Genomic DNA, 16,420 nt, shown 5'->3' with positions numbered 1-16,420 from the left:
AAATGAGAGGGCAAAGTTCTTTGATTTTGCACTTTTAGGCCTGTTTGTAACACATTTAAATGGCTGGCTGGAACAGTAACTGTATCATTTTGATAAAAGTCATGTGCAATGAACTGGATATCTTTGTAACTGGAAGGTAGACACAGACAAATCTGCTACAAAAATGACATTTTGAATAGTTTAGAACACTGAACAGTCCCAAATTCGGGGTCTGGAATACCCCTTGAGCCTCTATTTTTCCATTCACTCTATGCCCTTTTCCCTTTTTGAAGCCTTAGGGAACTGTCAGAGGACAGGAGCTGTTCCTACTTCATGCAGAGATCTATAAATTAATTACCTGTTTGCAGCCTTGCTATAAGGAGAGTTGTCACGCACAAGTTTATTCCCTTTGAGAATATACAGTCAGTTTTGTACAGTAAGCTCTAGATTGCCTCCTACAAATATTTTTACTCGGAAATTTTGTGGTAAAAGTTCTTTTATAGCCTTAATAAAGAGAGGGTTTGACATCAATGCACTTGTTTCTTCATCTCTTTTATGAGCTGGGGCATTACTGCTATGCCATCTTCATTCATAACCAGACTTTCCATATAGATGCTGATTATTTTCTTTCAAGGATGACAGCATTGGTTTTGCATTTGTGTTATGTAAGAGAATTCAGATGTGAAATCCCATTTAGCATTCAAAAATGCAGCTTCTAGTCTGGATTGAAGCTGACTCTGATGGTCCAAATGAGCTTTCTTTGTGTCCTGTGATGATTTAACATATTATTTCATCAAGATAGCTAAAAACTTCCAAAAATTATTGTTGGTGCTGCTTATTTCTTTTGAAAATTCTAATTCACACCTTCTATATTATTTTAAGGATGAAAATATCCTTTTTGTTTGTGTCCTTTGGGGTTTTTCAACTTTTTTATTAAATAACAAATAATGAAAGAAATGTGTTAAAGAAAATTATATCGTAGATCTGATCTTTTATATCAGTATGCTAGGTGACCTACTTTCTTGACTATTGGAAAACTTAGCTAAAAGGAAGTGCCTAACAAGAAAATCATTTTAATTTTAGATCTATTTTGTGTGGGAAGATGTTGGAGATCAAGATTAGTCTTGCTGCAAGTAGCTAAAACTCCTCTTTTCCTAAGAGGAGCAATACATTGTAATATCTGTGTTTATTTTCATCCTTTAAACTGCTAGTACTAGAGTAAAAGCCATACAAATCCACTGCTTCCATGACACCACTCTGGTGTAGATTAGTGCAAATGCCAGTGCATATGTACTTGTAGTTATTCCAAATATGAAGTAAAGTAGGTAAGATCAGGTCTTCTTGTCATTTTACATTTCCAGTTTCTTCAAAGAAACTTCTACTGCAGTTTAGCACTGCCCAAATCTGGGAGTTAAGACACCAGAAAAGATGTAGGGGTCAGTCAGAAACAAGAGTGAAACTGTCAGAAGTTAAATAATAACAGTTTGGGGGAGGGGGGAGGCTTTGGCCATTTCTTTGGATGGTGTTACAATTGCTTGCTTGAAAATCTATTGAACAGTTATCTGTTAAAAGTAGGGAAAATCACTAATACACAAGTAGTATATGTAGCATGGGCACAGGTTATGTTATCCAGGCATTAGAAAATAAAGATCAGTTATTTCTACTTGCATGAGGAAAATGTATCTACCATCCTTGTCTGGTTGCTTGTTTGTCCCTCCTTTAGATACTTATTTCCAAACAACTTTTAGACCAAGATTATTCTCTTGAATATTTTAAATAAGTTTTCAAGCAGGTGTCAAAGCGTCCTTGATTCATTGAGAAATTTATGCATTGTAATAGTCTAGTTATCTTTTAACAAAATTGGAGTTTCTGACTTTTATGAGGCCTGAAATTTCCTTGGCACACAAAAGTTTTCATTAGCCTATGATATAAAATGGCTGTGTGGAAATCTATTCTGTGCTCTAAGGAAAGATGTTTTAGTAGCAGGAGAATTAATATATTTTGTGCAATTTAAATAAGTGTGTGATTAATTTTTTTATGAGTTGCCGGCTACTGCAAATCCAATTTAGGCAAACAAAATTTGAAATATAAATGCATTAGCTGAAAATACTTAATCATAGACATGAATATGAACTTATCATGCTTGTTGCTTTACACTTGCAGGTTGGCTTGAATTATTAATGCATTTTGTTGAGGGGAAGCAGAAGAGACAGTAGCACTGATCTGGTTGTGATGAAGAGCATGGAGTTGTTGGTTGCCAGCAGCAGTAGGAGACAATTTCTTCTTTGCTGTTTTAGCACACCTGACCACCTTTTTCCAAATATTGCCTACCTGCCTGCCCCACATCCTTCTAATTCTGGGGTAGGGAGCAGTGATTTCATGAAGTTATTGCTGATGCAATGCCAGATCAAAAAAAAAAAAGCTTCTTTTTTTTTCCTCCTTGCAGCAAACGTAGATGTAATGCTAATATAGGTGATTAATTTTTTAGTCAAGTTTTTTTCCATATAGGAATAGAGTCAGCTTGTTACTAAAGTTTGTCTGATGACAATGCTGACCAGCAATTAAAATTGCAAGCAGTTGGGGCATTCCATCATGTTTGTAGCTGTTTGTTTTCCTTCTGTCAGAAATCAATGCTGCAGCAATGGAAAATAGAAAATGAAGAAATAAAAAGTTGCATTCAAAGCTTGAGGTCAATCATATTATTAAACAATATGATTTTAAAACTTCAGAAATAAAATCAATGTTGAAGCCTCTCCATTTCACTTGATGACCAGGTAATGGATGCAGAAAAAGCTAGCTGCACACTCTTGCAGCTACTTCACCTTCAATTATATTTCAGTGTAGGTGTTTGCTGTAGGTATAGGGCCCTGCTAGACAGGCTATAGTCAATATTTGTTAGTGAGGTGCATTGCAGTTGCAAAGCAATGAAAGCAGTTGTTGTTTGAAAGGCTGCCTGATGGGATGTATTGTGTCTGTAGGAGTTTGATGTTTGAGACTTGCTTGATCCTTCATCAGCAATCAGGGGTTCACAGGCAAGGTCTGCAAGCCAGGATGCAACCCAACCCTGGAGCCAACATATGGCACTACAGGAAGGGCTTGTAAATCTCTGGGGAATTCCTGGTATCAGACCAGACTTCCATAAAATGCAAATATATGGCTGTAGAGAGCTTTTATTCCTTCTCACTCTGGATAACACAGATTTAAAGCCCAGGCAGGACTTCCTGCTTTTGTTTCAGCACCTTGTTTGATTTGTGAGGATCTTACATTTGACAAGTTATTCTTTAAATACATTCAGAACAAATAGTGTATCAGGAAAAAAAGTCAGGATTAATATCATGCACTTCAGTGCATTTTTCCTTTTTTTCTTTTTGTCTGTGCCCTAATAAGTGTTTTCTTACTGTTACCTAGTAATGATAGATGTGAGCTCAGGGCAAAAAGAAAAGCTGATTAAATGTTATATTATAGCTTTAGCTGTCATTTTTCAAACAGAGAGAAAGAAAAAGAGAAAATAAAGAGAATAAACTTCTTCCTGATTCTTCCCCCAGTGGCATCAAGCCACATGGCCTTGTCATGAAAAGGTCACTTAGATTTTAATGGAAATGATGGCAGCAAGTACTTTATGTGTAAGCTCTCTCCTCCTGGTTTTCTCTGTGAGACAGCACAGGGCTGCTTTGCCCGTGGAGCCTGTTAAAGCAGTGGGTGTAAAGCAGCTCAGCGAGTACCAGAGCTCTTGGGTTTGACAGAATGGGAGAATGACAGAAAAGAAAAGACAAAATCATATCTTAAGTAAGGCTTGTAGGAATATTAAATCTAACTCCTGACAAGAGATTACTCCAAACCCAGCAGCCTCGAATATGAATCATCATAATGAACTCTGCATCGAAGTGCTCCTGAAGAAAGTGTAGAAGCTCACTTTTAGTAAATTTGCAGTTGCTCCCTTGCCTCTGTCTCTGACAGCACATTACTGCTACTATGTTTACTGGTACTCAAGTTTTTTTTGCTTGAATTTGTGGTTTTTGGTGCCTAGGAATTTTTTTTTTTATGGGTTCCTCTGTTTTCCTCTGTTCTTTTTTTTTTTTTCTCCCAGAGTGAGCATTGAGATATGTTTTCCTAGAATTTTCTTTTAAAGTTTTCTTTTTTTTTTTTCATGACTGTAACATTTTTGGCTAAAATTCAGTGGTGGTTTTTGTCTGTGAGAGAAATGGTTTCCTTTTCAATGTTTTTGATTTCTGTGTCAATTTTTTAAAGAGAAGTGTTATCTGTGTGGCTTTAGCTCAATATTGAATCAATGCACTGGAAAAGAATAGTGTTCCTAATTCATTCTCATATTGGTTTCTTCCTTGTCTTCTCATATTTAATTGTTTAATGGATCTTGCCTCTGCTTGGCTGAGATCTCTATGATGTTTACAGCTCAAAGCAGAGTAATTAAAGAAGCATAGCAGCTTTATAGGAAACATATAATTACCTTATCAAAAGTACAGTCATTTTACATAATGAGATCCAGTCTGGTCCATATGGCAGCATAGCTCCAGTGTTGGTGATCCATTTGCCTCAGGACTAATGGGTACCTATGTTCTTTGATGTGGATAGTTTAGTAGTCATGGTTTAGGCAGAAGAGATTTGTAGATGGTGGATCTTTCTTGGATACACAAAAAATTTTAGAATAGCAGCCCTCTGAGTGTGACACCTCAGAGCTTGCATGCCCTCAAGTCTGTGATACTCAAAGAACTTTCACTAACAATGAGGCCTGGGCTGGTACCCCCACCCCATCTCCAGCTTCTCGAGGTGCAGCCTTGACTGCTGGCAAACACAGAGAGATTTGATGTTAGCCTTTCACTGAACTCAAGGGGAATTTATGATAGGTACCTTTGCACAAATACAAAAGGGTGTGGATATGCATTGATTAGAGTATAAATGTTACCAATGCAAATCAATAGTTAATCATTCTTATAAATGTAGGGAACACTATCAAATTGCTCTGTAAATATTAATTACTAAATGACTAAGTGCTGCTAAGCCCTTTTGCACCCTTATCATTGCATCCAGATCCTTTGCAGCCTCACCTCCTCTAGTATTCCCAGCTTCCACGTAGATAATTTCAAACTGCTTCTAATGTGATCTTCTTTTGTATGCTTTCATCTTTGTAGCAAGTAGTAGAGTGAACCTTGTCATCAAACTATAAAAGTTGTATTTTCACAGATTCATATTAAACCCTGCCTTCACCAGTGTCTTTGATGCTGTTTCTTTAAGTAGCCAAACTACTCATTTGCAACTTAAGGATAGACCTACTTTAAAGAGTTAAAAAGCCTCGTAGCAAGACCAATGTCCAACCATAAAGCAGAAGACTATTATGGACTGGTAGCTGATTTGCTAACCAGAGCCACAGCTGACAGAAGAGCGATGTCTGCAGTGCCCTGTAATTGAAATGGAATAGCAGTTACAAACAGTCCTGATAACACAGGTGGAAACACATGGGTGGGAGGCAATAGTTTGAGATGCAGTTTGATACCCTTTCTAGCAAGCTGCAGCTGTACAAAGCCATGGGTCTGTTAAATTTATTTTTGCAGGTTCTGCAGGACAAAGGAGAAAATGAGACAGCACATAAATACAGATTATGCATTTTGTTGTTGGTAACTGCTATTTTTTAGTAATACTGGGACAAAAATGTGTTGGCCTATGTATCAAGCCAGCCAAGCAATTCTCTGTGTATCTACCATTTATTTCACATATGTATTACTACCAGCACTTCAAGTCATTAATTAAGCAGAGTTCTCTTATGCGTAGATTTTGCTGGCAGGTTAATTATGGTTACCAGGCTACTGAATCAATAAAGGAACGAGGGAAAGAGATTGCATACCTAGAAGAAGTTGTGTGAAATTAGAAAAGGAACAGAGGGGCTATACCAAAGCAGTTTAAGGATAGTTGTCACAAATTTGAATTTAAGCAAAAACAAACAAACAAACAAAAGTATTTATTTCAATATCTGTTTGGAATATAATATATTTTAAAGGCAAATGGAAGGAATAATAGAATAGGAATAATAAGGTTGTGCTTTTCTTTCCCAGGTGTTGGTAATGTTTATAAATGTATTCCCTTTCTATGCACTCCTCTTAGTCTGCAAGAGTTGCATCTCTTCTTTGGAGTCTTTTGCCCCACCTGAATTTGCAGGGCTGTTGATTACAATCATATACTTGCTCCTTTTCTGCAAAAATTATCAGAACTTGTTAGCTCACAGCCAAGACCTCCCTTTTTTGTGTTTCATATGCTGCTCATATCGTATCTCACAGGAACAGGAAGTTTTTTATATTTGCCAAAGGGGTAAATATAAAATGTTTCCAGTGTTTTTGTTGTGTTAGAACAATTTTTGTAAAAACTACTAATTAGCCCTAAAATAGTGCCTCAAACTCAGTCACTAAAGGGAAATACTTCACTGGTTACTAGCAGAAGATGCACCATTTAAAAGGAAGGGCATTGCTCAGAAAGATTTCTGTTTCTTCATTCATGCTGTCTGTGAGAAACTCTTAGATAGGATGGCTTAATAATATGCTCTTTATGTAAGTCATCCTTGGCACAGATGGGGCTGAGGGGTATTAACTCTTGCCATAATTTCAGACGTGGCTAGAGTTGGACTGAACTGAACACAAGCAGCTCCCAATAACTTGGGAAGCAGTTATTGACAGTGGCATGGAGCTCCTGCACAATAAAACAGTTGATTTTTTGATTATATCTCCATGCCCTAGTTCCCTGACTGACACTGGACTTATATGAGAAAGGAATCTAACAGATAGAAATGCTGGTAATTTGTCAGACAGAGTTATTTCTGAGGAGTGGAGCTTAACACAGAATATTCAGATTGTAAAGGTGGTCATTTGTGGTAATGCCAAGGAGTGCAAATTCACATGCTAAGCTGGGAATGCAGTGCACTTGTGTCCTTGTCCTCTTAGCATCAGCTCTTCTAATAACAGAAGCATGAACTGGTACCATGGGGCTCTGCAGCTAAGCTGGGTAGCCAAAATCACAGGCCTCCTCTGCTTCCAGTTGGGATGGTTGAAAAAGCTACAGCTACCAATTGCATATCACGACATTGTTTCTGGAGGTTTGGTCCTCCTGACCCACCAGAGCTCAGTGAGCTACTTGGACAGCCATTCCTTGGTACGTGTCACTTCACAGAGGCCAGGTTAACTGCCTCTAGCCCTTGGATAGTGTCTTTGGTGACTTAGTTTTTTCTGCCTTACACAAGTAGGAGCATACTTCCATGTGCAGCCCACTAGCAAATTTGAGGGGTCTGCTGTAATGTGATGGTACCCTTGGGGGCAGAAGAGATGGTAAGAGAAAAATCTTTGGTGTTCTGACTGGCCACTTAAGTTATTCTTCACTTTATAAGCCTCACCATCCACTTTGGTCACCCTGGAAGATAACTCGCCTTTAACCCAGTTGTAACCCTTAGCACTTCATCCATCTGTGTCATGTTCCACCTTTTGATTTTTTTTTTTTCATCTGTTTAAATGGAAAACATCTCAGAAGAAAGTGTTTCTGTTTTCAGAATGCCAAGCCAAGCAAAACAAAGCCCAAATCTTGTTCAGGTCCTTCAGTTTCTGCTGAAATAATTAATGAGGTTTCATGTAAGCTGTTGCAAAGTGCCTAGAGATTCTTAGATTTGCCTACACAGTTGCCATGGTGCACCTTGGCCAAATAGTTGTTTGTAAAGCAATTTTGTGTCTAATAAAAAAGTCACTGTTAAAAATCAATTCCTTTTATTTTTCACAGAGAATTTTAGATCCAAACTGTAAGGTTAGAATTGCTGACCATCTCCTTAAACACTTCCAGGTAATAATGATGCATATTCTTCCAGCTAACATATATCATTAGTTTATGTCAAGCAAAGCTTAGTTCAGAGCTGTAGAAATATTATGATTTACTGGCCTCCAGCCAATCTATTAATTACCTGCTAGTTCCTTAATGCAATTGAGGCTTTGTTTGATTTCAGTGTAAGTTATTAACTTGCTGGTAAAGGATCAGTACCTCATAAATTGTTTCTCTAAATAACTTTACAATGCTTCAGAAGTTTAATTTTGTTTTTAATAAATAAGAATAAATATGTGAGGGACATCTTTAAATTGCAGTTATATAAGACAACTCTTTTGATTTGCGATATCAAATAGTAGCACCATATCCATAGATCTGTTCCTTAGGCACCTTCCATTCTTTGGGAGAATCTCGGAACTTTTACATGTACCAGACTGATTGAAGACTGGTTTGGTTTTGTCCTGGGTTGACTATATGATGCTTGTATCCCTGATTGCCTGTTCTGTTTATGCTGGATAATAAGTTTCACACCTCTAAGACTCATTCCAAGAGTGAAGGGGGTAGAGAAGAAGTGCAGAGTTTATCAGACGCTGCACTCACTCCTCCACATTCCTGCTCCTGGACTGCATTGTCTGCAGCACGGACAGACAGCGGGACAGAGCTCTCCTTTGCTTTTAGTTAGTTTTCACCTAGCTGAGGCAGAGAAGTTCCCTGGACAGTGGTTTTTCTTGGATCTATTTAAACCTGCTCTGGAGTGAACACCCAGAGGAGCACCGGCAGGTAGCACCTGTGGACCACCAGGCTGGACCTGGGCAGAGGCATTTCCAGCACAGGAGGGACTGATAAAGGACTGAGTGAGCTGAAATGCAGCCCAGGGAGGGGACTTTCTCAGTTTGTCATCTCTTCAGAGCAGCAAGAGGTTTTATTGTTTAATATTGTTCATTTTTTTGTGCTGGTGAATGCTTTGCCTTTTAAATATTTTTTTTTCACTTTTCTCCAAGGAAATCTTTTCCTGAACCAGTTAGGGGAGGGACCGCTTGAATCTACTTTCTAGAGGAACCCATTTAGAGCTTTCTTTCCCAAATTTGCCCTAAACCAGGACAGTATTGTACTGCTTAGTGTGGTCTGGTTTTTTTGGTCATGTTGTTTTAAAATTGTAAGATCAGATGAAGAGATCTTGGGCCAGGCTTCACTAGTGTTAAGTCCATTGAGAGAATATACAGTGGTTAAGGCTCTGTCTGTGTTAAAATATTTGAGACCAATAACAGATTTTAATCTCTTTTAATGTATCTCATCCCATTATTTTTTTCCTCCAGAAGTTATAAGCTACTTATATACTTTTTTTTTTTTCATGTGGGAGAATAGATGGAAAACTCACCATTTTCAGAAGGAAAAAGCTGTGACTGTCTGGAAATGTCTGGGAAATGTCCTTTAAGCAGGTCGTGTCCCTTAGGTCCTAGGCCTTGCTTAGGTGCTTCTCTCTGCTAAATAAGCCAGTGACCAGGATAGCTGACTTAAGGACAGGTATTACACTCTCTTCTTGCAATGGGCCATTAGTATGTTCTGTATGAGCTGAACTCCCTGGCTGAACAGGTATGTCCAGGTGAAAGGAAGCATATCAATCCATTTTCAGCTGTAACCTCCAGTGAAAGGAGAAGCTAAAATCGTCCAGTCAAACACAGCAGGCAAAAAGTAGTGTTCTTGTCTTGTGATGTTGTACTCATCAGACTGGATGAGGCGCTTTCCTGAAGCAGGGAATCACCATAGTAAGTGGCTGGCAAGCTTCTAGAATAATCTAGAAATTTCTTCACCTAATAAGATTTCTCAGGATCAAATCTGCTTGACCTTGGCTTGTTAATATGGGTTTGGGTGGATGCTGTAAGGAGTGGGTGAAGTGGTTAAGGGGACAGAGAAGTGCAGGTCTATTCAAGAAGGCTGAGGGCAGTAGTGCTTGCCATGGTGGGTACTGGAGAGAGCAGCAGCAGAAGTTGAGCTAGAAACAATACAGAGGAGTACAGTGCTTGTTCTCCTGCTCTGCTCATGGCTTCAGCCTGAAAGAAAAATAGCTAAGGTACCCAAAGTCACCTGTGGTGAACTGGTAGCTTTTGTTTTGTCCTGCTTCCTTCTTTCTCCCTGCCCCCCCAAAAAAATCCTCAGCCAAGGTCTCTTGGTACTGCACAGTAGATATTCATTTACAAACACTCCCTGTGGGATTTGAGCACCCACATAGGGAAGAATGATCTAAAGATGAGAACAGCTATAGAGGTGAACTCTGTTGTCCCCATTTGTATAGGCTGGCTAAGTAGGGAGGAGGGGGATTGCCCACCTAATGTACACCAGAAGCAACAATACAAGTTTGTATCATTGCTGACTGGTGGTTCTGACTGAAAAATAAACACCAAAAGAAAGCAGCTTTGGCTGAAAATCAAATTCTTAGCGGCAAGAAGTGCCTGATCTGTTTGTTTGTACCTTTTTTTTACTTATCTTTCCTCTTTTTCCCCCAGCTCTGTGACTTTGAGCCCTTTCAGTACTGCCAGTCTCTCTGTGCCTGGAAGGAACACTCTGCCCTAGTGTGGAAGCAACAGCTTCTATCATCTTGAGTGCTGTAGTTATCTAACTTGTGCATCTCAGAGCAAAACTGATAGAGAGTGCTAAGACAAGATGGTCATTTTCAATCTTTAATAGCTTATCAGCTTTTAAAAACCTCATGAAAGAGCTGTGTGTTAGTTAAATGATGATTAATAGGGAAGCTTATGAAAAAGAGATACCAATTAATGTTTGATTTGGTAATAGTGTTAGACTTGTCTCTTTTCTCTGACTTAAGTCTGTATAAATAAAAGCATCACAAGAGAACAACATTCTGTGCTTGTTTAAATCAACTGGAATTAGTGGCACATGCCCTTTGTGGTCCCCAAGTTAGGTGGAAGTGCTGAAAATTATTGTGGTTTTGTACGAGGATAGTCCAAGATTTAAAGCTAAGATGTAAACCACCTACTTTATATCAGAAGAGTCAAACAGTCCCTGGAACAATATAGGAACTGTAATAAAGTTACCATTTTTCTGTCATAGGGGAGGGGGGTAAGAGAAAAAGGGTATTGTGATTATTAACTCTTGGTTATTTTTCTTTCCCAATTGTTATGCAGGTTGCTGTAGAGCCATCATAGGGGACTTTCTGCCTGGGTGAGAAAATAGTTGTTTACAGTGCAAGTTCTCACTTGTGACAAGGTGGAGGATCCATCAGTAGATGGAGGGTGGGCCTTTTCAGGTTTTAATACTTGCCTGTCTTTAAGCTGGCTGGGCAGCAGGTTCAGATAGATAGAAATGTAATAAAGAATTCTGATTTGTGCTAACAATTGTAACTATATTGATATTTTACAAAATATTTATTAAAAAGTAATAGAGAAAAAGAATATGTCATTAGTGTCACAAAACAGATGCTTTCAGATGTTCATGAGAAAATAGGATGCAGGATGTATTTGAGATAAGTAACATCCCAAAATGGAATAGGCCTCGGGGTAATTAGAGAATCGGCCTTGAAATGGACAAAATTGAAATTATTCCAGGTATCTATGAAATAATAAGGCTTATTTTTGGAATATAATACTGGCTTCTATAAAACACAACTTGGGGTGCATGTGCCTGTGGGGTTATTCAGAGGACAGTGATGATGAGGAGAAGCCTTTGTCAGATGTGACCACCAAAGAGCCAGAAGACCCCTTAGAAACAAGCGGAGCAGGCACTGTGCAGTATAGTGACGGAGATTTCAAGAATCAAAAATAGGAGGAGATTTATGGGAAAATATTGATGAATATGTATTAGCATACAGTATATAAGTTGTGTTTGGATTCCTTTGTTTTTCACACAGGAGGCAGGGTGAGAAACACCCCCCCCCCAATACCCCAGTCGGGTTCATACCCTGGTCGGTTTTGCTTATGCTTTTTCCAAACCACTGCCAAATTATTTTTGTAGCTGCTTGGTTATATTTGATTGTATTATTTTATATGAATTTGCTGCTTAATTAAAATTGTTGCTAAATTCAACTTTGTTGCTTGCTGAATTAGACATATAAAACTTTATTCATAACAGAAATCAGCTATTTGCAAGTGCAGTGGCACAGTCAGATGAAGATTGGCATTAGTGTGATCAAAACAGTTTAAATTTCTATTTAGAGAAACAGGGAAAGCAGTCGAGTACCAGAAGCTAAAAGCCATACAAGATCTCAAGCTTATTCCCTATGCCACTATGAACAATTAATTTACACTGCACTGTCAACTAGTTGTGGGTTTTTATTTATAATGCAAATGTGCTGATGTTGTCTTTCTTCACTTGCAGCTGCTCTGAGAGCTTGTGCTGATGGAGGTGCCAATCTTCTCTACCACATCACAGAAGGGAGCCAGGAAAGGTATGTCAGCAATACATTTGAAGTCATTGAAGTCATCTTTTCTCAATGAAAGTAAAATGTGGAGGAGCAGGATCTGTTCAGTTACTTAAGGAGCTGCTTGCTCTGTGCATGGTACTTTAATGAACTGTGGCAGGTAGTATAATATTTTTTCCACATTATCCTAAATTTTTATTCCTGGCTACAGTTTATAAAAACACAGGTAGCCTGAAACACCATTTTCCCTGAAGCCCACTGGTCTTTTTTCCTCTCAAAAGCGCTGCTCTCAGTCTGTCTTATTTTGTGTATCCATCAGAGTGAGGCCTCTGAAAAAATTTGTTGTGTCCATAGCAAGGGTTGCCTGGAGGAATATCTGATGTTTGTCACCATGAGCTGAAACAAAGTATGTCTCTTCATTTTTCATGAGGCTTTAAAGGAAATCTACTTACTTAGAATTCCTAGGAAGTCTTCTTTGTGAATTATTTTTTAAATACCATCAGGGCATTATAAATGACCAAAGGCAAGTACAGACACTGTCTATAAACGTGTACACTAGGTGAGGAAATATGACTGAAAGAACATGGTCTTGTTTTCTGCACTGGCATTTAAAATTGCAAAACATCTCAGGTTTCTGCAGCAGAGGTGTTGAGTAGGGGTTGTGATGCAAAACACTTCATTCAAGTAATTTCTTATCTTATCTTATAATATGAAACATTGTGCAAACTTAGTTTACTAAGGATTCTTTTTGCTTGTCTTTAGGATTTTCAGATTTTTTGAGCAAGAATTCATAAATAAGTATTTCCATAAAAGGGAATTGATACACAGACTTTTGGAGCAAAGGAATGAGAAAGGCATCTGGTAGAACTTACAAGCTTATGAACAGTTTTATTCATACAGCAAAATCTGACAGGTAGTTTGCTTTTCATCTCATGGGAAGTGTATGACGGAGACAGGAGGAAGCTCAGTTTCCTCCTCTTCTTCAGAAAAAAAGACAAGAGTTAGAGAGGAAGGCTGTTGTCCAAAAGTAAAAATTAAAGTAAAAATTTCTTCCTTTGTCACCTGTGAAAAGTTCATCTGAAGTTCTACAACTGCTAAGACTGGAGTCTGAGAAGCACTACTGTTGTGGACTGTGTTTTACAACATTCTATTCTTCCTTTTCCAGTAGTTGCTCACAGAGCCATGGAAAACTTAGGCAGGTGTCTGTTTGAATTCATGACAGACTTGGAGCAAGCAGTTCTCTTTGAGAATGGTGATGTCTCCAAAGAACAACATTTGAGAGCTTTTGCTTTACCTTCTCTGGTAACTTATTCATCTGTTCTGCACATATTTATGTTTGTATTAAATAATTATATTTCAGGGGAAAATGGATGATTATACTTTGACCTAATAGTTCTTTCAGTCTTACTTACTTGGCCCTTGGAATATTCTTTTCCTCTATCTTTCTTCTTCTCATCTTGATTGCTTTGGTTGGGTATATTTTACCTTCAAAGTAGTCATTTTGAAACAAAAAAAAAAGAAGTGCATAATTTGGATTTTTGTCTTTAAAGAAATCATTCTGAATAAAGAATAAAGAATATCCATTTATTTCTCTGAAGTACTTTTTCTTAAAATTCCCTGTCCATTGTTATTAAAGAGCTGTCTGCTCAGACTCTACTGACATACTAATCATTTTTTAATGCTGTCTTAACATTTTAAAACTATACTTTATTCAAAGTCTTGATATCTAACAGTGTTGTATCAAAACCTAAAAAACAATAGTCTTTTAATTTTAGGAATATTATAATATACAACAGATATAAATAAAGAATTTGATTGATATTTTGGGCTTGATTCTCAGCGACACTAAATTTTATGAAGAATCCTTTAGAGTGGGAAATAGTGATAATGCATTGGGAAAAGATTAGCTTGCAGTTTGGTGCTCTTGTACTGGAGATAAGTGCTGTGTACTGGTGCTCTTACTTTGGAGATAAGTTCATATTACAGAATCACAGAATAGGTAAAGTGGGAAGGGACCCCAGTGGATTGAAGAAGCCCTTCTTGTCTTTGACAGCCTTGGCCAGCTTTAATTCCAGATGGGTCATCTTCATCCCCTTTATACTTTCTGTGACAACCTCTCTGTACTCATTCCAAGTGTCCTGACACTGATTCTATTTCCTGCCTCTAATTTTCCCTATTTCCTGCCTACAATCAAGTAATAACAGGAGTTTCTTGATCATCCACAGGCCTCTTTCCCCTTGGCCTGATTTCTTTCTCACTGGGATGCCATGTCCTTGGGACTGGAGGAAGTGATCCTTGAATATCAACCAGCTCTCTTGGACTTCTATTTCCTGCAAGCCTCATCCCCATGGGATTATTCCAAGAAGATCCCTGAAGAGGCTAAAATTACCTCTTCTGAAGTTCATGGTTACAGTCTTACTGCCCTGCTTCTTCCTTCCCCATACTGAACTCCACAGTCTCATGGTCACTACAGCCAAGGCTGTGCCCATCATTCACACCTCCTACAGGGTCTTCTCTGTTTATTAGTATGAGATCAAGCAGCACACCATTGCTTGTGGGAACATCCACTTGTGGTGTCAGGAAGTAGTCATCAAGACTTTCCAGGAACCTCCTGGATAGTTTGAGCTTCGCTGTGTTGTTTCTCTAGTAGGTGTCAGGATAGTTAAAATTCCCCACAAGAGCCAGCGCCTGGGACTTAGAGGCTGCTTCAAGCTGCCTGTAGAAAGCCTCGTCAACCTCCTCCTCCTGCCCAGGCAACCTGTAGCAAACACCCCCAACAGCATCACCCTTACCAGTCTGTCGTTTTATCCAAGCTCTTAAGCCCTCAACTCACTCATCATCCTCCCCAGGACAGAGCTCAATACATTCCAGGTGTTACCTCACTCATAGAGGACAACTCCACTACCACACCTTCCCAGTTTATCTCTCCTAAATAGTGTACAGCCCTTCATGACAACATTCCAGCCATGGGAGTTATCCTCCTGCATCTCCCTAATCTCAGTGGGATCTGTGACTGCACACAGATCTGTCCTTCCTCTTGTTTGTTTCCCATACTGTGTGTATTGGCATACAGGCACTTTATAGAGGTGTTTGATTCTGTCAGTGTCCCAGAATGGATGCAAAGGGATGCTGCATGGTCTTTCTACTGGTTGTGTCTTTGGATGTTTGTGTTTAATTGAGATATTCCCTCTTAAGTCTTCTTTTCCTGCTCCCAAGGTTGCTGTAGTTCTTCCTCAGTGCTGAACAAGTCTTTAACTTGCTTTCCATTGTGTTGGCCTATGCCAATAGATGAAAAGCAGCAAAGGGTGATTCAAGAGCCCTGTCTCCATCTGTTTCCTATTTTCTCCTGATATCTTGACTTGCTTTTGTGCTAGACCCATCAAGCAAAGGAAGTTCACACCTTCCTCTCTATAGCATTGCACAGGCTGACATAGCAATGAGACTTTTTGTCATGAATTTAACATATGTAAGATGTTATCTGTCTTCCTCTGGTTTTGTGGTGTCATTTTTATGATGTTTGGTTGGTTTTCATATTTCCTCAAAAAATCTGAGTTGCAATTATTTTTGTTTAAAAACAAACCTGTCCAAGAAAACCTTAATTTTTGTAAGTGCTAACAAGGAGAAAGCATGCCAGTTTTTTTCAATGATATGTTAAAACAAATTGCCTTCTAGAGCATGAGGACTAAGAAGAATCACTAAAAGGGGAGGATAACTTTCCCTTAAAGAGGCTGGTCCCTGGGAGCTGTCAGTGCTGGGGACATGGGACAGGCAGGAGTGTAAAAGGACTGAATGCTGGTGCTTTTCTCCCTCAGACTCTACAGTCCAGAAAGGTTTAGGTCTATTTTCCTTAGACTGTTAACACCAGTTCCCACTTAGAAATAAGGATTACTGCTAAACCATTCTTGATTGCTAAACATTGGCTCCTAATCAGAGTTACAGGTGAGTTGCTGATCTTTATGGGTTCTTTGCTGTGCCTCATTCTGTCTGCCTTGCCTATCCAATTTTGAATTTTCTTGAGTCATTATGAAGCACTGCTTTCCACTTCAGCATTAAGCTGCTATCTGTGTCACACTGCAGAACTTGTTTCTCAACACCTTGTGATTACATCTCAGGACATTGATTAACCTGGGTGTCACTGGCTTTGGGGTATACAAAGGTGAAAATGCATTGAAAACTATCATCACATTGGAACTTTTAAAACCAGTCATTAGTTCTTATGCCTTGGATCCTGTTTCCCAGAGAGCTGTCAAATCCAATGTG

The 16,420-nt window shown here is 38.7% G+C and overlaps 1 protein-coding gene across 2 annotated transcripts in view; it reads left to right on the top strand.

Moving 5' to 3' along the window:
• The window catches only part of TPK1 (thiamin pyrophosphokinase 1), a 310,282-nt gene that overhangs the window by 111,403 nt on the left and 182,459 nt on the right, over positions 1-16,420 (top strand). For both annotated transcript variants that reach the window (XM_018918197.3, XM_009093850.4), the window contains one exon: positions 12,118-12,187. In XM_018918197.3, the coding sequence (XP_018773742.1) occupies positions 12,118-12,187 (70 nt within the window). The remainder of the gene's footprint in view (positions 1-12,117; positions 12,188-16,420) is intronic.

This window comes from Serinus canaria, chromosome 2 (genome assembly GCF_022539315.1).
Source record: "Serinus canaria isolate serCan28SL12 chromosome 2, serCan2020, whole genome shotgun sequence".
Taxonomy (NCBI): Eukaryota; Metazoa; Chordata; class Aves; order Passeriformes; family Fringillidae; genus Serinus; species Serinus canaria.
The sequence above is the reverse complement of the archived record's forward strand: the minus strand, read 5'-3'. Positions and strand labels throughout refer to the sequence as shown.